At 40.6% G+C, this 27500-nt stretch overlaps 1 protein-coding gene across 3 annotated transcripts in view; it reads right to left on the bottom strand.

Annotated features, from left to right (window-relative positions):
* LOC113651595 overlaps positions 1-27500 on the bottom strand; it is a 66095-nt gene that overhangs the window by 27664 nt on the left and 10931 nt on the right. For all 3 annotated transcript variants that reach the window (XM_047804380.1, XM_047804381.1, XM_027160405.2), the window contains exons 3-11: positions 25273-25435; positions 23057-23512; positions 21185-21631; positions 19171-19326; positions 15198-15416; positions 13880-13968; positions 12908-12992; positions 7778-7846; positions 380-625 (exon numbers count right to left, since the gene is read on the bottom strand). In XM_047804380.1, coding sequence (XP_047660336.1) covers positions 380-625; positions 7778-7846; positions 12908-12992; positions 13880-13968; positions 15198-15416; positions 19171-19326; positions 21185-21631; positions 23057-23512; positions 25273-25435 — 1930 coding nt within the window. The remainder of the gene's footprint in view (positions 1-379; positions 626-7777; positions 7847-12907; positions 12993-13879; positions 13969-15197; positions 15417-19170; positions 19327-21184; positions 21632-23056; positions 23513-25272; positions 25436-27500) is intronic.

Genomic DNA, 27500 nt, shown 5'->3' with positions numbered 1-27500 from the left:
GCAACTTTTCAAATTAAGTAGCTATATTTATAATAATATTGTTGATAAGCAACTGTGGATGCTAAATATGATCTAGTTAAGGACTAACAATTTTGTTGTTAGCACAAAGCTGGAAATTATTTGATATAGACAGTGAAAAGAAGGGGGACAAAAAACACTGAGAATATTAACATTTTCCTCAGAGGTGTTGTTTTAGTTAGAAAAGACTTTGGTTAATATAGGACTGTAGTTAGACTTAGCATTAATTGTTCACTCTCTCTCTCTTTCTCGACTCTTCTGTCTTTTACATAATATCACAGCTTGTGATTGCCTACTGTAAATTTCTCAGTGGTACTGGTTTTCTCCAAGCCTTAGCCATATTAGCATCTCGTTTACTCACAGTCCTCAAACCTGGAGCAGCTTCTCAGCTTGCTGGGTTCGCTTGGGTTGTTTCCATCTCGCAGTTTGGTGTAAATTTGTAGTGCTTTGGACTTCCTCTCTTCTCCTTTCTCTCCCAGCATCTTCCTGTGATGCCTTCTCCTCCTGTCTTTCATTTGGTTCGAACCCCTGCATGCTCCAGTGGCAGTTCGCTCACGCCTTCCTAGATAAGCTGCTTTTTGTGAGTTTCCTTCATTCACTCTTTGCTCTAAATGAGATATAAGACACAATGCATTGTTTAAATGATCTGAATTCTGGATTCTAATTAGCAGAAAAAGGTGATTTGATTTATACAACAACAGCTCTGAGTGTAGTGCAGCTGCAAATTACAGGATTCTTATTAATTCATTCTAATTCTACTTGCTTCTATAGCAGATTTTTCACATGGACTCCAAACAGGTCCAAACATAATCAGATTAAAAAATGTACATAGAAGAAGTCAAAACTTTATAACACTTTCAGATGCTTCAGGAGAGAAGAGTGATACTTTACAGTTTCTTTATTACAAGCTGCTAATGTAAGTTGTTTCATAGTAGGAGCTTTGTGAAGACTACATGGTCAGGTTATCTTTTAAATTTGTACACATACTGTAGTTGTTGTTCAAAATTAGCCATTTTTTACTACTTGTTATCATTTTCTTTCTATAAACAGTTAAAATAAGCCAGAATGCTCTGTATAATGTGTCAGTACTATATAATAAGAGTACTAATAAAATAGCATCATTATCATTACCATAACCATAACTTTTGCACTACAACCTAGCCTAAATTTCTGTTACAGATGAGGAGACATGTAGTACTCTTAAACTTCAAAACTTAAGATGCGTTCAAACAGGGCAAACTTTCGCATTAAACATGTTTCACATCAACATGTTTAACTATTAGGATTAATTCTCTTAAGAACTGTTTCTTTTCTTTATTTCATTCCTCCATCTCAATTCACCCTGTTCCTGGAACTGCCCATCCTAAAAAGCTTGACATATCTGTTCATTAGCTAGCTAACCGTTTGGCTCAGTATTACTCATCCAAATGCCTCTTGCTTTTACAACACAGAGTGGCCTTTTTCTGTTCCACTTTTAACAACGTTCTGCCATTTTTAAATTTAGACGTTACTTTCACTTTCGCTGGGAACATGTCACAACAGATCTTACTGAGTTAACGCATAGTCGATATTAATGTAACCATGTATTTAATGAAGTTCAAATTCAGAGCAGTTGTTTATCTGACAATGACATTTCTATTGACTTCAAAGTAACGCTATTCTCTGAGCTGTCACTTTTATTTAAATATTTATCTGACAGGAAAGAATAAACAGAGAGACTGGCGAAGGAACGTCTCGCTGTTTAAGACTGTAGTGCATTTATCTATACTTACTATCATGTGACAATAAATACATAAACAAGTACTTCATAATAGAATTATGTTTATTGCTTAGAATAAAATACTTTGTTGTTGTCAGGGAAAAAAACAGAGACTGTGAGTTTGAAAAAAATATGACAGAAAGAAGCTCCAAAAACAAAACAGTTTTCTTTTTCCCACACAAATATTCTTTACTGTATCTTCAGTAAATGTAAAGTAAATGTTGATATCAAACCCATTTCTGTTCTCTGAGATGCTCTGAATGTTTGTTAATCTGAAAGCAGCTCAGATTTATCTTCAACACTAAAATTCAGTGTAAGATTATCAACAGAAGGAAAAACACACGTCTCACACTGAAAGAACAACGGAGCACTGATTTATTTTAAATCAGACTCACAGACACAACATCAGATGCTTATTTACACTGATTGGAAACGTCCCGTAAATCCATTTACATTCCCACTATGGACTGAAACACCAGTGTGATGGTAAAAAAAAAGGGCTAATTCCTTTAATCCTTATTTGCAGCTGTTCTTTTAATGATTTCACTGATGTCTGGCTATTTAGATATTTGGAAATGTCCCAGAATGAGTCATGCCTTATGAAGCCTTTTTTTTAAAAACTTGTTTGGGGATGTTGTAGCCTAGTGTTTAAAGTGTTGGGCTACTGATCAGAAGATTGCAAAATTGAATCCAAGGTCCACCATGCTGCCACTCATGGGCGAGGCTAGCCCCTGCTTCAGCACCCTTAAAAAGGAGCTCAGCACCCCTAAAACTTGGAGTAAGAAATATTGTTATTCTAAAATTTTTGTTCGTCCTTTGCAGCGTGACAAACTGCGTACCTGTGTCTCTGTTGGTAAGGTTTATTGTTAATTTGATAGATGGCCATTTGTAAATACTTTACAGAATACAAATTACATTTTGTTGTCCAAGTACCTGTTACTTTGTTCAATGACAATAAAGTTAACGGTCAGGAAAACCAGCCGGGTGGAGAAAGTTTTGTGTTTGTTACAGGGGGCTGTGTGTCTGTGTGAACTCTCACAATTAAGCTGGTGTTCTGAAAAGGTCTCAAAAAAAAAAAATTTTGGAGTTAGTTGAATCAATGTTAAAATGATAAAGTTATTTTTCCATAGACATAGTTTTTGCTTTAGTGTGAAAAGAGGGTGGGTGGTGGCAGTGGGGCTCATTGGGTGCTCAGCACCCCTAAAGCTCTGACCCTAGAATCGCCCCTGCTGCCACTGCTGGCCCCTGATTAAGGCCCTTAACCCTGAACTGCCCAATTGTATAAAGTGAGATAAAATGTAAGTCGCTCTGGATAAGGATGTCTGCTATATTCCGTAAATGTAAATAAAATAGAGTTACACATTGTTTGTTTTTCCCCCATACTGAATCCATAGGGAATAAATCCCTATGTTAACACCACTGCAAATTTAAACCAGTCAATGAAGACATTTCTTAACAACATAAGAACAAAATGTCAGGATGAAAAGCTCGGTTTGAAAAACTTTTTTCAACTCAAAATCTTTAAAAACTATTGCATAAACGTATAAATCAAGCCAAAAAAGTTTGATGTTTTTTTTTTCTGAGGAAAAGTACTTTTTTAATATCCTACCAGTGAAGACACACATGTAATAACTTTTTATGACAGCTGTACTGATGCTTCTGAATGAATGCGTGTTGTGACGACGTCACAATTTTGTGGGATTGAAATATTTATTGAATATTGTGCTTGATTTTGCATTAATTTCTAAGATCGCAAAAATATATATATATATAAAATCTTCAATATAAAACTTGGGCATTTTATGGTGCATCCTGTTTATAGTCATCAAAAGCCATTTCAAAGCTCAAGCTTTCTCCATCAGTCCTCCCTTGACATTCCACGCCATTAACCCGAGCAATGTCCCGTTGCTGCTTTCATTCAAAATGTCGTCCACTGTCATCATTTGTCTATGTAAATATTAGGATGTGTAATGGACAGATGCATGTCTCATTAAGCAGCCTTCCTTTCATGACCGAGCTGGCAGTCAGGACTCAGTTACGCTCGTCTGCTCCTCTGATGTCTCTGTAATTCTTCTCTGTGCAGGTTTCATTCATCACCTACAACATCCTGGCAACCTTCTGATGATGGTTTAATTCAGATCGAACAAATGAGACATGACACGGAGCATTTAGACCTTTGATAAAAGTAGTATGGAGTAGTATGCTAATAAGTTAAAACATGCTTATAGAAAAATGCTTATAAAAAAACATTGTAGTAGTGTTTTTAAAGAGAGTGTTTAGAAAACATAAAAAATTAGAAAAAAATATTTATAACGCTGTCTGTTGAAAGCTGAGAAATTATCTATCTATCTATCTATCTATCTATCTATCTATCTATCTATCTATCTATCTATCTATCTATCTATCTATCGTTCGTTCGTTCGTTCGTTCGTTCGTTCGTTCGCTCGTTCGCTCGTTCGTTCGTTCGTTCACTCACTCACTCACTCACTCACTCACTCAATCTCTATCTATCTATCTATCTATCTATCTATCTATCTATCTATCTATCTATCTATCTATCTATCTATCTATCTATCTATCTATCTATCTATCTATCTATCTATCTATCTATCTATCTATCTATCTATCTATCTATCTATCTATCTATCTGTCTATCTATCTATCTATCTATCTATCTACTGTATCTTTCTTTCTTTCTTTCTTTCTTTCTTTCTTATTTATTTATTTATTTACAGATCAGGAAACATTTTTCTGTGAATAAAATGTTTTGTGTTTGGACCCCATCAAACAAACTGTGTGTGTGTGTGTGTGTGTGTGTGTGTGTGTGTGTGTGTGTGTGTGTGTGTGTGTGTGTGTGTGTGTGTGTGTGTGTGCACCAATTCCATTCATTCGGCCCTATCTCCAGTTCTAACACAACCTAATCCTCCAGTGCACAACACTGATTAGTGAATGGTCAAAGCTGGAGACAAGGCATCGACCTGCTTAGAAACCATCCTAAACACACACACACACACACACACACACACACACACACACACACACACACACACACACACACACACACACACATATGAGGTTACCATACCAACCGTTCTGTCTGAAAGAGGCAGATAGTTGGATTTGGCTGAGAGTGGCAGAGTCAAATCCTCCCTTTTATAACCCTCCTCTGAGATTGCAAGGCCAACAAGGGCAAAGCAGACACACACCCACACACACACACACACACACACACACACACAGCTTGCTTACTTGGGTGGAAATCCCCACCACCAGTCAACCAGAGTGAGGCAAGAAGGTCAGCCGTGTATCTCTTTTCTTTGTGTGTTTGAGAAAGGGATGAACGGTGATGACCCAATCCACCGGCCGCTCCTGCCACCCAGAGCCTTAAGAATAGCAGAGAGTGCTGGAGGAAGAAAGAGAAAATCCCTCCTCAATTATTATTCATTGCTATGATTGTCCCTTTCGGAATCCCGTTTCCCAACACATCATCCTTTTCTGCTAGTGCTGTCAAGTGCCAATCAAAGCACCGGTATCCGGATTTTAGCGCTGTCCAAACGATAGAGGATTTTCCACAGGACAATAGATGCTGATCCTTTTGCGACTGTTTTTTTTTTTTTCTCTCTCTTTAAACGCTGAGACAATAACGGCACAACCACAGTGTCAGTGTGTGGTCCAAGATCGGAGGCATGGTGCTGTGGTGTGGTGTGGTGGTGGTGGTGGTGGGGGGGTGTTGAAATGAAATGATGGTGTCCCTGAACCTAACATGGCTAATCTCTCCTTCTCTGTCTCACTCATTCACGCCCCTAATCTGCTCTCACAGTGGCCCGGTGTCTTCCGGAACAATCCCGAAGGGTCAGTGCAGCTTAGCGTGCCTTTGTCGGCTCTGGACCATGGGTGACATTCATGGGCCTCTGTGACATCTTCAGTTACAGCTGAATGCTAAAGACAACGAGGGAAAAGACTTAGAAGGAGAACAGCAACAGTAGCAATGCATTGCGAGCAGGGATTAGAGCTGCAATGCATTGTGGATGAGGTCAGAGGACAGAAGGCCAGGCCGAGGGCTCGCAACGATGTATAAAAAATTTCAAACCCAATTCTTCTCATTTACATTATTACATCCTCATCTTTTTTTTACTCTCTCTTTCTCTCTTCCAAACACAGACTTCGTGTTATAACATGAATCATGAATTTTCTGGGACTTTTTGACCATAATCTGTAGAAGGGAAATGATTTACGTTGTCACTCAGATGAGACCGGGTTTTCTTTTCATTCTCTTGAGGTTTCTTCATCATGTCCTCATATGCCTCAAGGAGAATTATGTCACCATACAAGGCCCTACGTAAGCCGTTCCCATAGAAACGCTCCCGTATTAGAGCAAGTGCCATTTTTTTCTTTATTTAAGCTGCTGTTAATGACTTAGGTGAGAAAATGGATACAAATTCAAGTCTGACATCACATTTATGTTGAGCTTTGACAAATTAGCTAGCAAGTTATTTTACCAGTTAGCTACAGTCACTAGCTAATCCAACTAATTTTGCTGAATAAAATGCAAACATTATTATTATTTGACCTGTTTGGCTGTCAGAGTAAATCATGAAACAAATCAAGACTGAAATCTACAGTAAACTATCTACCTGTAACGATGTAGTTAGCTAGACAAATTGCTAGCTGTTAGCTTCCCAACTGGTTTTGCCAGCTGGTAAACCCACTAGCTAAGTAACTAACTAACAAGCTACAGTAACTAACTAACTAACTAACTAACTAACTAACTAAATAAATAAATAAATAAATAAATAAATAAATAAATAAATCACATCATAACTGAGACTCTCTCACTCCCATTGATCTAAGATAATCTAGCTAGCTAACATTTATGAGCTGGCTAGTTTACCAGCAGCTATCATGCTATTTAAGTTTAGCTAATATTTGTGATTAAGCAAATGAAGATTGTTGTATATTTTTAGGCAGTGGTGGTTGTTAAAATAAATAAATGACTGAGAAAATGACAAATAAAAACTCAGTTACTAAAATCCCACTCGTTTATACAACTGTGGCAAATTAGCTAGTTAGCTCGGTAAGTTGTAGTTAGCTAGCAAGGTGAATACATTAGCTAATATCAGTGCTACTACAGTAGGTTATTTCAAACAGCAAGAAAAAATGGTTTCCAGGTATACTTATAAATCCTAGCGTTTTTAATGAGGTAAAAGGAAAGAGATGTTCCTGTGCCTTCTAAACAATAAAGTAAATAATTACAAAATAAAAAATAAAAAAAGGCTGTAAATTATTTTCTTGTTTTAAAATAAATCTTTGAGGTACTGTTTTATGAGAGTATGTTTTTAAGCTCAGAATTACTCAGGACATCAGCCATAGATGATGTCATTGCTTTAGAGCATGTCTCATGATTTCTGTGATAATGTTTGCACCAAACACACACACACAAACACACACACACACACACACACACACACACACACACACACACACACACACACACACACACACACACACACACACACACACATATCTTCCTCTTAGCAGGACCCAGTAATCTCATGTCCACTATTTTTGGGTCATCTTCAAAGCCCAGTGGTTGCTGGCGTGACCCCATAGCGACCCCACACTGACCCGGTGAGTGACCACATCTTCGGTCTCCAGGGGAGTTATTGTGCCGAAAACACACACACACACACACACACACACACACACACACACACACACACACACACACACACACACACACACACACACACACACACCATCTCCAAGGTTACGCTGGTGACACACAGAGCATCTCTGTTTGTGATAATCACCTCCCTGATTCCAGCTTTTTTTGTCTTAGATTGTTATTTGGGACAAAGAAAAACTGCTGCTTTTTTTACTGTTGTAGATACAGCTTGGCTTGTAAATGGTGAGGTATAAAGAGGTGCAAAGAAAAGACGTTTCCTTTAAAGCTTTATTGGAGGTAATCGTCTGACTGTTAGTTTGATAGAAGTCACTCACCGATTGGCTGCGCGCTCAGGTGGAGACGCGTGTCTCTGCTGAGGTCACTTCCTCTGGATTCCGCCATAACTACAGAAAATAAAAAAAAGTCGTATAAGTCGCTAAGTCGTATTAACACTGCGTTATAGGACTGAGGTATATTATGATGTCATAAGTGTGTAGTTAGAGATCGGACGTCGCTAATGTGACATGACAGTTTTTGGTCCTGCTGTACTGTATAACACATTTATGAAGCCATGATTAGGTTTTCGTCTTAGTTGCCTTGGTTACAGCACAAATTTCTAATTGGTCAGAAGGTTTATATTAATGAGCTCATTATAATAGGCCATTGTTTCTATGGTAACATTTTACATGGAAGGAGTCTCAAGTGTCAGCGCTTTGTAACACTGTCAAGACGTAACTTGTGTGTTATGATAAATGCAGATTATAAGGTCTTATCACGTCTGTACGACATGCAATCAATAAATTATACGTTTAACATTGATACACTGCATACAATATGTAGCATATACGGAACAATACATCACAGTTTATGGTGATCGTCCGTGACGCATTTACGACACGTTAATGTCACCCTTATGACACAGTGTTAATAGTGTTAAAAATGCTACGGTATCCTGCATGTCCTCTGTGTGTCTCTGCTTAGCTGATTGTAGCTCAGGCCTTCTAGATGTGCAAAAGCGGCTGTCTAATGGAGATAAATGTGTGTGTGTGTGTGTGTGTGTGTGTGTGTGTGTGTGTGTGTGTGTGTGTGTGTGTGTGTGTGTGTGTGTGTGTGTGTGTGTGTGTGTGTGTGTGTGTGTGTGTGTGTGTGTGTGTGTGTGTGTAAGTGTGTGTACTACACAGGACATTAACCCTGCAGCACGGTGATTGATGTCTTCCTCTACTTTATTTCGTATCCAGGTTACACAGGAGTCAAGTGGAGGAAAGCCTTGGAGTGTGTGTGTAAACTTAAAAAAAAAAAAAGAAGAAATAAAAGTGTCCCCAAGATGAACAAGATTCACAGATGTTAGAAACTTACTATAGAAAGTGTGATTTACAAGTAACTAAACTGTATGTTTCTGAATTTATGAATGAAATTTCAGATAATTTTTTGGTTTTGTTTTTTTTTTGTTTGGAGAAATTTCTTTCACTCTTCTTATGGATGTTCTGTATGGAGGTTTGCATATATCGATCCATTTTTGAGAGGCGGCTTTTATGTTTACTTGAAAAAATATATTTTCTTTACTTTAGGCCTCTTGGTTGATACAGAGATGTAAAGTGTCAGTTGTTAATTAAATAAGATTGAGATTAAATACTGTCATACTTTATTTTTTTACATACGTATTCATGAAATTAAGCAAACATTTGCATACATAATAAAACCATTTTTAAAGTCCTTTTTTATTTTTTCCTTTATTTTCTTTATTTCTTGAATTTTTTCTTTAATTCTAAAATTTTAATTCTTTTTTTATTTAAATATTTGTTTCATTGTAAAAAATCACTAGAATTCGTTTATGGAGAATAATTGCTATAACGATGCTTTAATCAGAAAACTACAACGCCCTTATGATGCATTGCACACATTCCCAGTATAAAATCAATCACAAATCTGACCATTATTAAAGATTTAATCTTTTGAATTAGTGAAAGGGGAAAGGAATGTACTGGGAAAATTTCAGGTCATCTCCAAGCAGAGATTTTTGGTTCTGAATATACAGTGTACAGTATAGAAACGTACTGATGTTGATTTGTGGAATTTATTTGATTTTGATGCGATTTAATGTTTCCACACTATCAAGTGAAGTTCATAAGGTTTATAATGGAGACGTATATCATTATGTCACGCAGACTGATGCGTGTATATTAGTTTACAGTATGACGTGACGTGACGTAGCTTTGGTGGACAATGATGTGAACTTACAGTACAACTCTCCAATTGGTAGAACAACACCTTAACCACTAGGTGACCACATTACCTTTTAATGGTCAATAGGTTAATAGAAAAACTGCATCAATCAAAAACTGGAATTTGTTTTAAAGATAAAACAGGTTTTTGTTTTGTTTTTTTTTATTTCGCACGCCTTTATGGAGACGTTATGTCCTTGTAACACATGACCCTGTCACACAGGAGCAGAAGGAGCTGATGCAGGACGATCTGCTCTCAGGGAGGATTATGAGGCTTAAGTGTACCGGAGGCGGAGATACACCAAACACTAACACTGAGAAGAGTCTAACGGCTCCAGGTGACGACCCGCTCCGTCGCACAACATCCCTGACGACTGATTTTTAACGGGAAGCACCAGCAGATCCACAACTGTTTACTAAAGTACAGAGGATAAGTGAGCATTCATTCATTCATCCATTTCCATCAGCGCCGGATGATTCTTTGTTCTGATTGGTCGAAAAATGTTCATGGGTCACAAGTCAGAGTTAGTCACAAGTTACTCAATGATCTTATGTACAGTATGTTATTTCTAGGACAGTTGACAAAAATTCTTAATCAAAAGATGTCGATTCCTTTTCTTTAACTTTAGCTTATTGTGTTTATACTGTAGTAAGCGTATAGTCACAGGGACTTGTATTGTATACTGGTTGCATGAATAAATAAAAATAGTCAATGGAAACATAAAGATATATTTTTGACATGGTACAATTTATAATTTTTTTTATACGCATTTCAGACGCTGATATGGATATGGAACGACGGTTATTTATTTATTTGTGGAACGTTTGTCTCCAGTGTCGACGGTGTGGAACAGACTGATATAAAGCTGTAACTTTATTTTCTTTGTTCCAGCACCTTCAGAACAGAGGATTTTACATTTTATTTTAACAACATTACGTTTTTGTCTCACGAAACAAAAATAAATAGTCTGGTCTTGGGGCGTGTTTAAATCTGGAAAGAAGTGATTAATGCCTCTTTTCCACCAAACAGAACCGGGTGCTGGTTCAGAGCTAGAGCTGGTGCTGGTTCAAAGTTGGTTCCACTGGCGAACCTTCTAAGAACCGGTTTGCCTTTCCATCGGTTAGAGAGCATAACAGAGCCAAGTGTGACGTCACTGTATACGTGTCACGTTACACAGCAACGTTAGCGCAGCAGCGGCAAACACAAACACATCAACAACAATGGAGGATGTTGCTTTACTGTTAATGCTCATGGCTTTGTGAACCTACATTGGCATCCAAACGCGGCAAATAAAACGTGTACGTGCGGCTCCGTGTAATCTGTATAAACGCTGGTTGTAATCGAGAAAGTACATAATGTTATTTTATCGTTAACACAGAAAAAAAATTTGCCTTAGCATGTAGCTACCTACTATCATGTGTGCTGATAATGTATCATATCGCGGTAAAGTAAAAGTGTATTAAACATTAGTATACTTAAGGTACATTATCAAATACGCTAACAGTAGCCCTGCCCACAGCCCCGCCCACAGCTCCTGACACAAGCGGTTCTTAAATCTAGACCAGCAACGTTTTGGTGCTACTTAAGAACCACTTTTCCTGGTTCGGAGCCGGTGCTTTGGCTGTCGAAACAGAAAGAACTGTTTCTAAATTAGGCTCCGAACCTGCACTCAAACTGCCTCGGTGGGAAAGGGGCATCAGTAGACGTTCATTATCGGGAAATGTATAGGATTAATGGGATAAAAAAAAGTGCATGACATTCTTTAACAGTTCAACGTTACATATCGAATGAAGGTTACGTCATTCTGACTATTTCTCTGTGTAAAAACATTACTCCAAAACGTCGTTGCTGAATGAGAATGTAAATACTGAGAAACTTCCGGAGGATTTCCTTATTAGGGTTTGTGTTTGTGGTACGCTAATGGGATGTAGAATTGTAACAAAGCTTTTGTTTCCTCGCTCTGCCATTGTTACCGCTAACACGTAGCTGAGTGTCTTCTGAACGATGTATGACTTTGTGACGACTTTCCCTATGTGGCCCCCTGACGTGAAAACATAGCACACGGCTCACATTCTGGTTCCTGGTTTAGGCCGAGAAACAGTCAATAAATGAACTAGTCCCCAGGGTCCTAGTAAACTGGGTTTATGTAGTTAGAGGTTTCACACTGCTCCTACCTCCCCCGGGTTAACACTGAATCCTGAGTATCAAAAAAAAAAGCGGGAAAGGTCATGTGATCAAAATAGAAGCACACGATCAGTTTCCTTTAATTCCTGATGTTTACAAAGTAAATGTTTTATTAGTATGTGTATGTGTGTGTGTGTGTGTGTGTGTGTGTGTGTGTGTGTATGTATGTGTGTGTGTCTGTGGGAATGTGTGTGTATGTGTATATGTGTGTATATGTTTGATTATTTGTTTGTGTACAGTATATGTGTGTTTGTGTGTGTGTCTGTGGGAATGTGTGTGTGTGTATGTGTGTGTGAGTATGTGTTTGATTGTTTGTGTGTGTATGTGTATGAGTATGTGTTTGATTATGTGTGTGTGTGTGTGTGGGTGTGTGTGTGTGTCTGTGGGAATGTGTGTGTGTGTGTGTGTATGTGTGTGTGAGTATGTGTTTGATTATTTGTGTGTGTATATGCGTGTGTGAGTGTGTATGTGTGAGTATGTGTTTGTGTGTGTGTGTGTGTATGTGTTTGATTTTTTTTGTATGTGTGTGTGTGTGTGTGTGTGTGTGTGTGTGTGTGTGTGTGAGCATGTGTTTGATTCAGTGTGTGTGTATTTGTGTGTGTGAGTGTGTGTGTGTATGTATGTGAGTGTGTTTGTGTGTTTGTTTGTGTGTGTGTGTGTGTGTGTGTGCGTGTGAGTGTATGTGTGTGTGTATGTGTGTATGTGTGTGTGAGTGTGTGTGTGTTTGTGTGTGTGTGTGTGTGTGTGTGTGTGTGAGTGTGTGTGTGTTTATGTGTGTGTGTGTGTGTGAGCATGTGTTTGATTCAGTGTGTGTGTATTTGTGTGTGTGAGTGTGTGCATGTATTTGAGTGTGTTTGTGTGTGTGTGTGTGTGTGTGTGTGTGTGTGTGTGTGTGTGTGTATGTGATACAGTCAGGAAAGTAGTCAGCAGCATGGTGACACAGTGATACAGTCCCTGTGCAAGTTGTACCTACAGTAACAATAACACAGCTGCTCTGTCAGAATCTAGAAGAAGATTTTTTATTTTTAATAAAAGCTTTAAGAAATCAGGATGTGCACCTTGTTCTTCACTGGGCGTGTGTTCACTCGACCCACAGCTGAGAGACCATGAGGAAGATCTGGAGATATCTTCAGCATCGCTAAGCTTGTGGTGCAAACACACATACACACACAAACACACACACACACACACACACACACACAACTTATGACAGATCACCTTTAATGATCATGAGGTGTGTGTGTGTGTGTGTGTGTGTGTGTGTGTGTGTGTGTGTGTGTGTGTGTGTGTGTGTGTGTGTGTGTGTGTGTGTGTGTGTGTGATCTGTTTAGCACAATAGCATCTCTGCAGGAAGCAGCTCCCAGTATAATCGGCCCCCAGGAACCTCCATTGTGCCGAAGCCGAAATGACGGCAGCTCACCGGCCGCTAAATTCTCAAAGACTTAATAGAGGAAGATCAATAACGCTTTTAACACACTTGTGCACCTGCAGGTGCGTCTATTGCTCAGGATTTTACCGCTTGCTGCTACCGTTTAGCCTTAGAGCCGTGCCCTTTCTCCCCCTGCCTTAATCTCTACAATGAAAAAAAAACTGAATTAAAACCTCTCACTCTGGAGTTCTGGAGTGTGTTAGAAACTACAACTCTGATATTTAACCTCTTGTCTATGGTGGCCTCACCCTTGTTTCCTCCCCTTCCCCCAATGAATGATTAACCACACACAAACACAACATACACTCACACACACACACACACACACACACACACACACACACACACACACACACACACACACACACACACACACACACCTGCCGCCCAACAGCATCCAGAATTCCCCATTTACTTGCAATCAGTTAGCTTTTCAGGGATGATGGCCATAAAGTTGTATTTACAAAAGGATTCCTCACCTCTCTTATGTGTGTGTGTGTGTGTGTGTGTGTGTGTGTGTGTGTGTGTGTGTGTGTGTGTGTGTGTGTGTGTGTGTGTGTGTGTGTGTGTGTGTGTGTGTGTGTTTGTTTGTGAGGCTTACCCCTGGAGTTCCACTCCTGATGTCCACTTGTCTGCATGGAAAATGCCTCACGCTTAGAGACACACTGCTGCTCCCATGTACGTAAGGATCTGCAAACACACATGCACACACACATACACACACACACATACACACAAAAGCACACAAACACATACACTTCAAACAGGAAAGCAGGACCTTACTGTAAAATCACAATAAGGACACAGCTTAATGCACTGAAAAGAGAAGGATAACAAGCGAGGCACGTGCCAGAGCTAGTAATGCCATGTATTCTTCATGGCTGGAGTTCCATAATCCTTCTGCAAATACTGATAGAATTGCAGCTACGCAAACCTGCAGCAGCACCTGTCTACCTGTAGCATGCCAGGTGCATACACACACACACATACGCCCCAACGCAAACACGGCATGAAAGAAGCAGGCCCTCCACGCGTTCTCTCAGTGTGCGTGTGTACGTTTGTGTTTGTGCCAGATTTCAGCGACACATTAACACCGTGTCACACGTCCAACTGAAGATCAGAACCAGCTCCAATCTGCCGCAGATCCTTTCCTCCTTTGTACTGAGTCTTTATCTGAGGATGCATGAACAATGTACAATAGGAACATCTCAGGATCCGTGCACAAGACTTGGCGTTCGGATGAACCGAGGATGTTTTTTAAGGTTAATCATAAACCCGAGCTCTTTCATGTTGATTAATATGACTACTTCATAACTCCATAAAAGTGTGTTTTTTTCAGACAAGTGATGTCTCACTGTAACGTTTATGGCTGCGTGGCTTCGGTTAAGGGCCCCTGGTGCACGCGCTCAAGAGCAGATGAGAAGCACGCCGGTGCGAGTTCAAAGCCAGCGCCGATGGGGTCAGGACCACTCCTTCACACCCAGACACACACCGTAAAGACATTACGGCTCAAGGACAGCCAACGTCTGACCCACCTGTCAATTAGTGTTCAGATTTCCCCTTCCCTTTTTTTTTTTTTTCAACATGCTCACACTGGTCACGCCAACGGTTCTCTCCTGGGTTTTTTCCCCCCTTCTTTTGTTCTTTTTTAGTTTTATTAAAAGGCAATCAAGATGTTGTTGGTCCTGAATGCAAACATGGCAATCTGCGATCAGATAAAGAGCAGAGATAGCGTGGGCTGAACATGTCCGTCTGTAATTACGCACAAAAAACGCATGGAAAAAAAGAGCGCTCTTTGTGCGCACAGGCACACGCCAACACGCACACACACGCACACTAGTCTTCAGTCTATCAGTGTCCCATATCCACCCCTGCACCAGGCAGGTGTTGCACAGCAGGCTATATGATACACTCTTTACCTGTGCACTGATAATGCTGGGGAATGCCCAAGCTCCACACTTGAAGCCCAGTTTCACATTCTCCACTCTCCTCTGTCAGACTGTTCCATTCCAGATCTGGCGAGGGGTCCAGACCCTCAGGGGCTCCTCTTTCCATCAACAGGAGTTGCACGCGGGACAGAGAACCCAGGTCACTGGAGTCACAGCCGACTGTTAGAGCGGCCAGACCTGGGCTCAGCTCTGTAATGGAGAACACAGAGCTGATGTGTTGCTGCTTGTTACAGACAAGAAACAGATTAACAAATCTAGGCTGCACCCTTAGAAAAAAGAGCTTTTCAAGGGTTTCTCAAGTGGTCTTTGGATATCTGATTTTGGTATTTACACTTTTTAATAGGGTTCTATGTGGAACCCAGACAGTTTATATGTAGATCTGATATTGAAATTCAAGATTTTGATTTTCTATTAGTGTATATTATTATTTATTCTAGAACAAACCTTTTGTCTCATCAGTGTGTGTTCTAAAAATGGGAATACATTGGTGAAGGAATCATGCAATTAGGGGCTCATTGGGGCAGGAGTCACACTAACAGAAGCACATCGAGGCTGGAGTCACACTATCAGAGGCACATTGGTGCAGGAATCATGCTAACAGAGGCACATTGGGGCAGGAATCATGCTAACAGAGGCACATTGGGGCAGGAATCATGCTAACAGAGGCACATTGGGGCAGGAATCATGCTAACAGAGGCACATTGGTTCAGGAATCATGCTAACAGAGGCACATTGGTTCAGGAATCATGCTAACAGAGGCACATTGGGGCAGTAATCATGCTAACAGAGGCACATTGGGGCAGGAATCATGCTAACAGAGGCACATTGGGGCAGGAATCATGCTAACAGAGGCACATTGGGGCAGGAATCATGCTAACAGAGGCACAGTGGGGCAGAAATCATGCTAACAGAGACACATTGGGGCAGGAATCATGCTAACAGAGGCACATTGGGGCAGGAGTCATGCTAACAGAAGCGCATTTGGGCAAAAATCATGCAGATAGTGGCACGTTGGTGCTGGAATCACACAGACAGAGGACCAGTGGGACTGAAATCATGCTAACAGAGGCCTTTAGTGCAGAAATCATGCTAACAGAGGCACATTGGGAAGGAATCCCAATAGCTGATTTCCTTTAGGGCAGAAATAACCCTAACAGACGCATATTGGGCTGGAATCATGCTAACAGAGACACATTAGAGATGGATTTATACTAACAATTTATGCTGCGCCATGTTCTAAGGAGGAAAATAATCTGAATTAAATCTAAATATATGTTTTATTTAATAAAACCGTAACTGTTATAAGTAAATATAGAATACTTGTGCTCATCTCCTGTATGAACAATTCTTGCCTCAGTGACATGTTCATTATAATACAGCTTTATGGAAACCATTTGTTTTGCATAAATGCAGACACTAAATTTATTACAAGCTGCAAAAACATTAGAAGTCTCTAATCACCCAAGCTAACAGTCACACCCTGAGGTGCGATGATGATTTTCTTGCCCATGCAAATCACCTGCTTTCTCCTTTACAGGGAGTGGCCTGTCAATCAAACCGAGCCCCAGCGCACAAGAGTGAAGGACTGAGTGAAAAGGGATTAGTGTGAGTGACTTTTTAACCTCAGGCTACTGTTTTAACCTCGTTAAGGCTGAAAGTGTGTTAGTGTGTGTTTGTGTTTTGGCACGTGTGCTGGTGTGTGCAAACAGTATCAAGGTGTGAGGAAAAGAATGGGCTTGATGACGCTCACTTTCATTTCAACCTGCCAAGACAGTAATCACTTTAATACAACAGTTCGTTATATATTGGTCTAAAACTGACGATCCTACGAAGATTTAGATTAGAGCAAAAATACAGTCTATATAGTATAAAAAATTCTGAGGTAATAAAATGACAATTTTATTATGTAAATTAAAAGTATCCATGCTTACATGAAATCATGATACACCAGAAACCAAATATAAAACTGCTCTATCTCATACAGCAAGTAGGATTAGAGGCTTCAATTTGACTACACAGTCAAAAAGTAGTTCTTAATGGGTTCTTTAAGGGTTCATTGAATTACTAAATGGTGTAAGCTTGTAAAATGGGTCTATCTGGAGACATAGTCTGAGCCTGAGAAGATTGTAGCCAAATCTGGCTTTGAGAGAGAGAGAGAGAGAGAGAGAGAGAGAGAGAGAGAGAGAGAGAGAGAGAGAGAGAGAGATGAGTATGATTAAACAAGCAGGGTGGTCAGAAGGTCATGTCATGGGGTCAGGTTGTTAAGTCAGTTAAACAACTTCTAACACCTTGTTAGGGATCAGGAGAGGAGGAAATCTTAAGGTCCAGGTAAAGCCTTCTTCCTTCCGTCATGAATCACTAACCAGAGTCACACACTCTTGAGCAAACACAATCCAGGGGATTTTTGGTCAGGATTAGAAAAGGAAAAACAAATAGATTTAAAACAATGTTAGCATTTGGCTGTCTGACTGGTAGAATGACTAGAGCGGATGCGGGTAACAAGGTTTAAACAAACAAACAAAAAAAAAAACAGGGATTTTTAGGACTGTAGGCTGTGATTCTTATCAAGAGCAACAGTTAAATAACTTTATCTTGACTTAAATGGGTTAAAAAAAGGATCAAACATTTCAGGTGGATTTAGCTGCTTAAATGCTAAGAAATAGGACGTAGCTATATATCGGAAATAGTTCTTTAATTTTAAAAGAAAAGTCTTCTTGAATATTTTGTTAAACTACAACATTTGGTGATTTTTTTTTAGAACAGGTAATAGGTAGAATCCCTTTGAGAAGGTAAAGCACTATTTAGAAGGGACTAGTTTTACACGAGGACGTGGAGTAATGCAATTTTACCTCAGGACGGCTGTAATATTAATTGGCCAATTCGCACGAGACAAAACATCTCAGTAAAACTAGCAGAAGTGGGAGGGGTAACTCGCTTTACGCACCACAGTAACCTCCTTGTCGTCATGTGCGTATGATGTCGCTTCCTGTTATCACGTGCGCAAACAGACAACTTGGCGCCTCCATGCTTGCAAAACGCGCCAAAAACTTTTAAACAGGAAATGACGGAATTTTACCGTACATATTTACAGCGGGTCGATTCGGTTCGATTCGGTTAGCATGATTCCTGCCCCAAATTAGTATTACCTGAGGTAATTTTTCCGGACCTTTTTACAGAAGGTAAAAGTCGCCGTAATCTTTACTGACATTGTCCATAATGATTACCGAGATGGCACATTCGGACGGGACTAAAATCACAGAGAAGCTCTGGTAATAATTACTTTACCCCCCACGTCACCGCGTAAAACTAGTCCCGTCCGAATAGGGCTTAAGAAAGCTTAACTAGCCAAAGAACCTGTGAGGAACTTGCATTTATGTGTGTTTTTCCAGTGCTCATTATGGTTCATTTGCTCTTAATACACCAGGCTGAACGTTGAATCTTGCTAATAATCTGTTTGAATAAATCTACTTGTTTAGGTGAGTCTATTATTTAGATTATTTGTGAAATGTGGATGGAGATCTATGGTTTGGATGGTGTCTGTAATTTGTATAAATCTTCCTGTGGTGTATCTATAGGTCTAAAGATAAAACAAGCCTAATTGTGGAAGGTGATTTGAAGATGTCTCAGTGGGTTATAATATTGGTTGTTGATATGACATTGTATCAGTAGTCTGGAGAGGTCTACTTGTAATAGCTTTATCTGACGCTTTACCTGTAAGTTTACCTATGATAGCTGAGGTGATTGTACATCTATGATTTAGAAAAGTCTACCTGTGGTAAATAAGGTAAAGGGGTAATGATGGTTTTGACATATGTTGACTATAGTTGGCAAGTTGCAGTTAGCTCAAATAAAGGTGTATCTTTGGTTTAGATAAATATACCTGTGGTAGGTAAGTTGAAGGAGCCAACCTCTGGTAGGTGTACTTACGGTCAGGCAAGTTTACCTGTAGTATGTGAGGTGATTTCCATGTCACTACAGTCAGCATGATCCAAGGACTCGTCAGACACACTCCGAGGTGCCGCAGCCTCCAGGTCAGCAAACATGTCCGACTGAGAACAGCTGATTGGGGAACTCAGAGATGCTCTTGAACCTTGGCTACCTGAAAGAACCCAAAACATCTAATGACCTTGCTTCTGTAAATGTATGAGTGTATGTGGTGATGGGTCTAGTGTTTGAGGCTCTATAGAGTTATTGTTTTGTTTTAACACTGGTAGACTTACTGGAACTTTATTAAACACTTTTAAACTACTGTTGGCCTTTTCAGTGCACAATGTGCTATAAACGTCTATAATTTCTGTAAATGGACACGGTGGTGGATGACAGTCGTGATCTTGGAAGATCTAGGTAAATTTCTAGCAAATGTTCTAGCAACCTCTAGCTTCTTTGGCTAAAAGCAAAGGGTCAATTTCCCATACAGATGCATATGCATCTTTCTTTCACCACTTAACCGCTCACCACTCATGCACAAAAGAGAGAACCTTGATGCTTCAAAGCATATTGTTATGTTGGCAATCATCTTTAGCTAACTGCTCCTCAAGAACAGTTCACTCTGAGTTAGTGAGGGCATCTGTCTTGTGTGTATATGCTTGATCCCATTTCATATGTGTAGTATGTTTGTGTATGAGCTACATGGGTCAGTGGGTCATTTTGGATGGACCTATACACAACCACACAATGTTTCCTCTTTCTCTCTGTCACTTCTTCTGTCTTACTTGTTGGCCACACAGTGTGGCTGTCAGGGTCAGTGTGTGTGGCAGGGGGATTCAGAGCAATGGGGGTCCCTCTCATTGTCAAGGACAGTTACTCGCTGGAGGGGACACTGAAAGAGGTCACTTTAGGGTCATTCTCTGACTGTCGGGCCATGGCATTCGGAAAGAGAGTCCAGGGGTAACACAAAGACCCTAGAATCTGTATTAGAGAGTATACACGCTAACACACAAACTGAGCACAGAGCCACACACAGGGGTGGCAAGAAAGATAAAGGTCGGCCACTTCCACCCTCCAGGCATGGACACTCATGCCCTTGCCAAACTTTGCCTTTTTAGAAATGTCTTACATGATGATTTTATTTATATTCTAACTCAAATCTGTATAGTATCATTAAAATTATAATTCCACACTTCATCAATTTTTATGATTTTGATATAAGCGGAACATGACACCGGGCTACAAGTGACCATTCTTCCGACTCAAAAAAAAAAAAAAAACTACACAAAGAACAGTGGACAGCCTGCTCTGAAAGGGGCAAATTCCCATCACAAGTTCTCAATTGTCCCGCTCTTTTAGAAAGTCCCAGACTCGAGTCAGACATCAACGGGCCTGGCTCTTTATCCCGATCGGGAACGGTAAATTAGTGCGAGGAGGGCGCCCGAGAGGTACGCCAATAGCTGACACTCGCACACTGTTCTCCCGTCAGCGGGGTGGCGGTCAGTGTGGATTTATGACTGCTTTCTCCACACGATCCTTCTTTCAACAGGAGAAGAAAAAGAGAATGAGAGAGGGAAAAAAAGGCAGAAAGGAGGGAATGCCGGAGCCTGGGGCTAGAAGAGATGCATAAGGGGCCGTGGCTACCTCTTATAGACCCCCCCTCCTCAAGCTTTCCTATTGTAGAGAACTCGCTGCTTTGATTCAAACTGCAGATTCAAATAGTACCAGCTCAAGTCTTCTTTAAGAATATCCCTCAAACCCACAAGTTTCATAATGGACAAAAAAGAAAATCCCTCCCCATGATATTTGTGACATGGTGGTAAAGGACAAAACCGTGATGTAGCACTGCATTGAGAGAACTTTCTCTCTTTTGTGTCTGAATGTTTAGTTACGCTTGGCACGATCCAACCCCGGAGTGTGTCTATGAATACACAGAAGTCCAGCATAGGATCAAGACATACAGGTTTACAATGGCACAGTATGAAAGTCATATATGTAGGGACAGTACTGGTTAAGCTAGAGATGCTAACCTCGCTGAGGTGTGATCGGTGGAAGTATAGGCCAGCGGCAGGTCTTCCAGTCAGAGTGAACATCCAGCGGAGAAGCAGATGCCTGTCTGGATTGAGAATCCAGATATGCAGGATAAAGTCTTGACCCTTCTCTATCACCCATATCTGTGAGCTGGATAGGCTGTGGGCTTTCCTTTATTAGGGGGTCTTCAACCTGTATAATTGGAGATTCCTTTAAGGATTCTAGATGGCTGCTACTCTGGGGTTCTTGGCTATGGGATGTCAGGTTATTTAATATTGATGATTGAGTATTGTTTTGGGGGGAACAGGAAGCCATGGTTACTCCATCAAGAGAGCTGAAGCAAAGATCAGACAAGGATGAAGAGCAGGCCTCTAGGAAATCACTGTTGATATCATCACCATGTTCAGTATCCTCTTCATCCCCTTCAGAGTCGTCACTCTGTTTTACTAGAAGTAGAGAAGCAAACATTCGAGTGATTATCAACGTTCATGATTTACACTGATTTTCACTGATGTGATCATTTGAACCATAGAGGCACTTGTGTACCATTCTGTTAAAAATACATAGAACATGTTCATGGTCTCTTTTTAGCCATGAACCTCCCAATACACTCCAGAAACATAGGAAATTCCACTTTTAATAGATTAAGTGCTACAAAAGATCTTTTTTGACATAATCATTAATGATCCACCAAATATTTTGGATAAAGTATGAGTGCCTATTACATTTTTGCTTATAGAAGAACTTTTTTGACATTAAAGGCAGGGTCTCCGATTTTTGAAAGCCAATGTTGACATATAAAATCCCCAAACCAAAGACACCCCTAACCCAAATGGGTCCCACCCCTGTATCGATAGCTCCGCCCACACATACATATGTAACCCAGGCAACTAACGGAAAGAAATGTGTCTTTATCATAGCTGAAGGGAAGAACAATATGATTGTAGATAAACAAACAAGCAAAAATGACACACAAGCATAATCATGTAAAGGACAAAGGCATATATTAGTTCTGTGTAACAAAGCAAAACCAACGTTACTCACCTATCGAGAAGGAAAAAAGCGCCTCGGCGTCTTAAGTAAAGTCGGCCACATATTCACAGGTCGGAGTTTCCCGAGTCAGTAACTCCTGAGCTAAACGCTGTTACTACACAAAACGCGGTTGTAGCTGCCTCTCTACATTACTACGATAGAAAAGAGGTGTTATTTGTGTAGTAACAGCGTTTAGCTCAGGAGTTATTGACTCGGGAAACTCCAACCTGTGAATATGTGGCCGACTTCCTGCTCCTTCAGTTCTCTACAGCGCTGGAAAGCTGATCCTATATTAACACGTCCTACTTCTTGTCTTATCATAAGTCTTTCTTCTCTTTCTTTCTTTCTTTGTTTTTAATCCTCCATGTCGATGTGAAAACCGCTTCCTGCTAATGTCACACATGCGCACTGAACACTCTCTCCGCCCATATTGACAAGCCCCGCCCCTTTCTGCTCATTGGCTACACTTTTGTTTTGATTTTTGTTTATTTTTTGGCCCGACTCAGTTTTCTGAAACATTTCTCAAAAATTGAAGACCCCACCTTTAAGTGCTACAAAAGATCTTTTTTGATATAATCATTAATAATCCACCAAATGTTTGGATAAAGTATGAGTGCCTATTACATTTTTGCTTATAGAAGAACTTTTGTTACATTAACCACTATCTACAACTCTCTGTCATAACCTGCTTCCAGGAAGGAAATGCTAAAAAGGAAACATAAATTGACTGAATGAAAGAAATTCTTCTACAGGCAAAATCAGTGAAATCTCACTAGGATGTTCTTGGAAATACAGACGTACTTTAAAGGGTTGACATGAAGTAATTGGAGAGTATATACCTGTAGGTGCACTGGAAAGGCTGCTGTTCAGGTTGGTGGAAAAGCTAAACTGACTGGACGCCGGACGACTCAGGTCCGAAAGAGAATCCGGGGTCATCAGTGTCATCGGTGTCAGAGGGGTCATAGGGGTTGATGTGGTGCCTGGAGTCATTGTCACTGGTGCCACTGCTTCACCCTTAGGATCTTCATAATCCTCATCATCGATTTGTGGGGAGGAGGGCCCAGTCAAAATAACATCTCTACGACTTACAACATTTTCCTGTTTTATTGGGGTGTGTTCTGAGTTCCGAGAGTGCACATGAAAAGATGAGAAATCATCTGGATTTGACTGTGAGTGGACAGACGGTGATGGAGAGAGCACAGGGTCTGGAGAAGTCACGCTTGGATATGGAGATGCTGGCACACTGGGAAGGATCACAGAGAAGTGTCTCAGGGAGTTCTGCTTTTTCTGGATTTCTGAAAAGAAATACAGAAAGACACCAATAAGTCATTTCATAATGAATGGATAAGCTTATGAAGGAATTCTGGCTTTGGACCAAAAACAGTTATAACTGCAAAACAGGAAACAAAAGGTGCTAGAGTTTCTCCAAAGAAATGCTGCAAGTAAATTGGAGGGGGAATAAATAGCGTATCAGACTCCGGCTCCAGCTGTCTCATGCAGAAATGGACCTCGGCCGTCCCACGGGCTGTCCGGCACAAGACATCACACACACACATACACACATACACACACCGCCTTAATGAAAGGCATTGTTGAGGGTGCACAAAGAGAGGTCCTGAATAATTATCATGGGGGTCCTTGGCGAGGGTCAGGCAGAAAGCGTATTCATCATCATTTCCAGCTAAAAGGGAGAGGGATGAGGCCGGGGCAATGACATTTCTCTTCGCCACTCCGCTGAGACACAGAGCAAACAGCCTTTTGCCTGCTGGGAGCCCCCTACTCTCCAGATTCATCCTGGACACCCCTCTCAAAATGCTACTGCCTTTCCACGAGCAGCTGTCTAGTTCCCAACTTAGTATGCAGAGGCTCTAAGATATGGTAATGACCACTTGTGATCACTATATGAAGGAACTCATTCTCATAATTGGGCACCCCGACAAACTAATTATGGTCAGAGTGACAGCGAAAGCAAACAAATGAGCTTTTATTTGTGACTCTCAGCCACCTCGACAGGATTTCAAATGTCCGGATATGATAAATACGTGCTCTCATACAGCACAGAGGCGGTTTTGTGTTGCTTTCTTAGATTTTTTTTTATTGTTATTCTCATTTGTCCCACTCGTAAATCTGACCACTGGTCCCTGTAATACTCTAACTTCATCCACGATGGTCTTGTCTTTGTAGCCATATTAAGCACACTTGTTCCAGTCACCCGAAAGAGTCACCAAGTGTAATAGATGGATAGAGATATATAGATGGATGGATGGATGGATGGATGGATGGAAGGATGGATGGTTGGCTGCATGGATGGATGGAGCCCAAATTTCTACACTGCTCTGTGCATAATACCCATGGCTTGCCCATCTGTCTCGGTCACACACCACAAGTGTGCGTGCTTCTATGTGTGTGAACGACATGTGTCATAGCACCCTGTTACAGCCCTCCCTCTTGCACATACACACACACACACACACACACACACACACACACACACACACACACACACACACACACACACACTCCTTGGGGAGCTGAAGGCAGGTCGGGGTCGATTGTGAGAGCCTCCAAGCACCATATGGCTGTATAATTAGTTTTGGCCCGTGATGTAGAGCAATGCCACGATCTCTGCTCTCTCGCCAGATTGCACTCAAACACAGTTCTGTAGGATTCTAGTGTTTAGGGATGCACAAATACCTCTACATCATTATTCTAATGCTACAGTTTAAGTTCCACCATTTAATGTTAATGGTAATTCCAATTAGATATAAACAGATGTGTAAATTAGCTATAAACAACTGTTCCCTCACCAGCAGCTCTTTTTTTCTCTCTTTTGACGTTTATAAGATAAAAAACTGAAGACACTGTCTCCTTACAGATCTTCATTATATCAACAATTACACGTTTTTTTTTTCATATGTTGTTAAGCGTCAAATATATAGGTGCATGTGTAAAATGTTACCATAGAAACAATGACTTTGAACCTGCTATTTATTTAAGGTCTATGATAGCACACTGAGAAGTTTGGCACAGTAAAGATCTTTTCACTGTATTTCACCTCTCTGTCTCGGCGGATTTGGAGCATGGAGGCTCTTCGCAGGAGATCTGGGTAGACGGTGTGTGCGTGGCAAGTATGGCGGTCTGATCGGGCCGGGACACGCCCTCATGTGAGCCTCGAAGCGTGAACATGGAGGTCGAGGCTCCTGATTATGGACGACATCCTGTAGGAACAATAGAGAAGTAATTATGCAAATGGATTATGTGCGTATTAAGTAATTACGTGAGTCAGAGGTGTAACTTTGGGTGAATTTTTCCACATCCTTTTATTTGTTGATGATTAACATCACAGGTCAGTATGAACATCATTGTTGTGCTCCAATTGGTATATGGAAGATACCGTATTATTCATATTCGGTAAACTCGCAAGCCAACATTTACATTTATGGCAGATGCCCTTATCCAGAGCGACTTACATTTTTTTAATGCAACTGAGAAATTGAGGGTTAAGGGTCTTGCTCAGGGGCCCAGCAGTGGCAGCTTGGTAGACCTGGGATTTGAACTCACACCTTTCTGATTGGTAGTCCAACACCACTAGGCTACCTAATCTCCAACACTCTGAGCTCACGGAAATCGAGGTGATGTGAAGTGTACTGACAAGAAAAGCCGAGTATAACTAGTTTTATAAGATAAAATGTCACTTTCTTTATTTATTTACAGCATTACAGACTTTCTTATCCAGAGCAACTTACATTTTATACAACTGAGCAATTGCAGGTTAAGGGCCTTGCTCAGGGGCCCAGAAGTGGATTAGATTCAAACTCCCAATCAGTATTCCAATGCCTTAGCCAATAAGCTACCACATCCCCATTCCTTATTATTTATTACTTATTATGTATAATAATAAATATATTATTTATTAATATTATTATACCTTATTTCAGTGGTATAATTTGGCAAAATTTGGTAAGATTGGTGAAACCCTTCATTTAACCCTTGAATTGAACATCTTTGTCATGTCACTCCACAGTGGGGTTAATATGAAGCTCATATGAAAGGACAGAGGTTGAGTGTTTTGTTCATTACATAGCTATTAAAAGCGCTTGTAGACATAAAGTTTGTGTGTGTGTGTGTGTGTGTGTGTGTGTGTGTGTGTGTGTGTGTGTGTGTGTGTGTGTGTGTGTGTGTGTGTGTGTGTGTGTAATCTCCTATTAGCTGTATTCTGTATATCTTTAGCCTTTTTCTTACTGTCAAAGCTATTAGCTATTAGTTACTATGATAGTAGTATGATAGTATCATTACTGTTCTGGAAATAAACACAGGTTAGGTTTCATAACTGTGTAAAGTGTTACTGTAGAACTGCTTTCTTTAGCGCCCCCTTGTGCTTATTGCATGTAAGGAGTCCGGTCCATGTGTGATAGAGGTGCTGGGGTCGATTTTGCCTTCTTTTTTTTATACAAAACGCTAATAAAACTGTTCATCTTCAGCGGAACCTTCATATGGATTGGTGGCTGCTGTGTGGAGAGGAAAGCACTGAGGAGCAGGTCGGTTTGGTCAATATTGGCCCTGAGGAACAATGATGAGCTGGTCTGAGCCCCACAAACACACACACACACACACACACACACACACACACACACACACACACACACACACACACACACACACACACACACACACACACACACACACACAACCTGATTAATTTCCTTCTACTCTGCCATTTACTCATCAAACACACTAAAGACCAAACGCCGCTCTGAACCCTTGCCTATTAAAAGCTATTCAGTTTGCTTGTGCGATTCATATTGTGTTCACATTGTTTACAAAAGCACAGCACGCTCTCTCTCTCTCTCTCTCTCTCTCTCTCTCTCTCTCTCTCTCTCTCTCTCTCTTTTTGCTTTCTTTGCTCCACCCAGATGTTTCAGGTACTTGAAGAGGCTCTTAAGCTCGCATCTGTGCTTGATTGTGTGTGTCTTTTGTTTGGTGAAAGCAGACAGGTGCCCTACTGCCTGTTACCTGTCACAAAACAGGCCCCGGCCTGTCCGACCAGACACACACACACACACACACACACACACACAAACAAACACACACACAAGCACGTGTCTCATCATTCCCTTTATTTCTCCTGAATCGGCTGACAGTAATTTGTTCAGCAAACACAGTCAGGTCAGTCTTAGATAACTGCTTTTTGTGTGTTCTCATTGTCTATTGCCCTCTCTCTCTCTCTCTCTCTCTCTCTCTCTCTCTCTCTCTCTCTCTCTCTCTCTCTCTCTCTCTCTCTCT

The sequence above is a fragment of the Tachysurus fulvidraco genome, chromosome 19, assembly GCF_022655615.1.
Source record: "Tachysurus fulvidraco isolate hzauxx_2018 chromosome 19, HZAU_PFXX_2.0, whole genome shotgun sequence".
In the NCBI taxonomy this organism is placed as follows: domain Eukaryota; kingdom Metazoa; phylum Chordata; class Actinopteri; order Siluriformes; family Bagridae; genus Tachysurus; species Tachysurus fulvidraco.
This window is presented reverse-complemented; position numbering and strand designations above follow the sequence as displayed.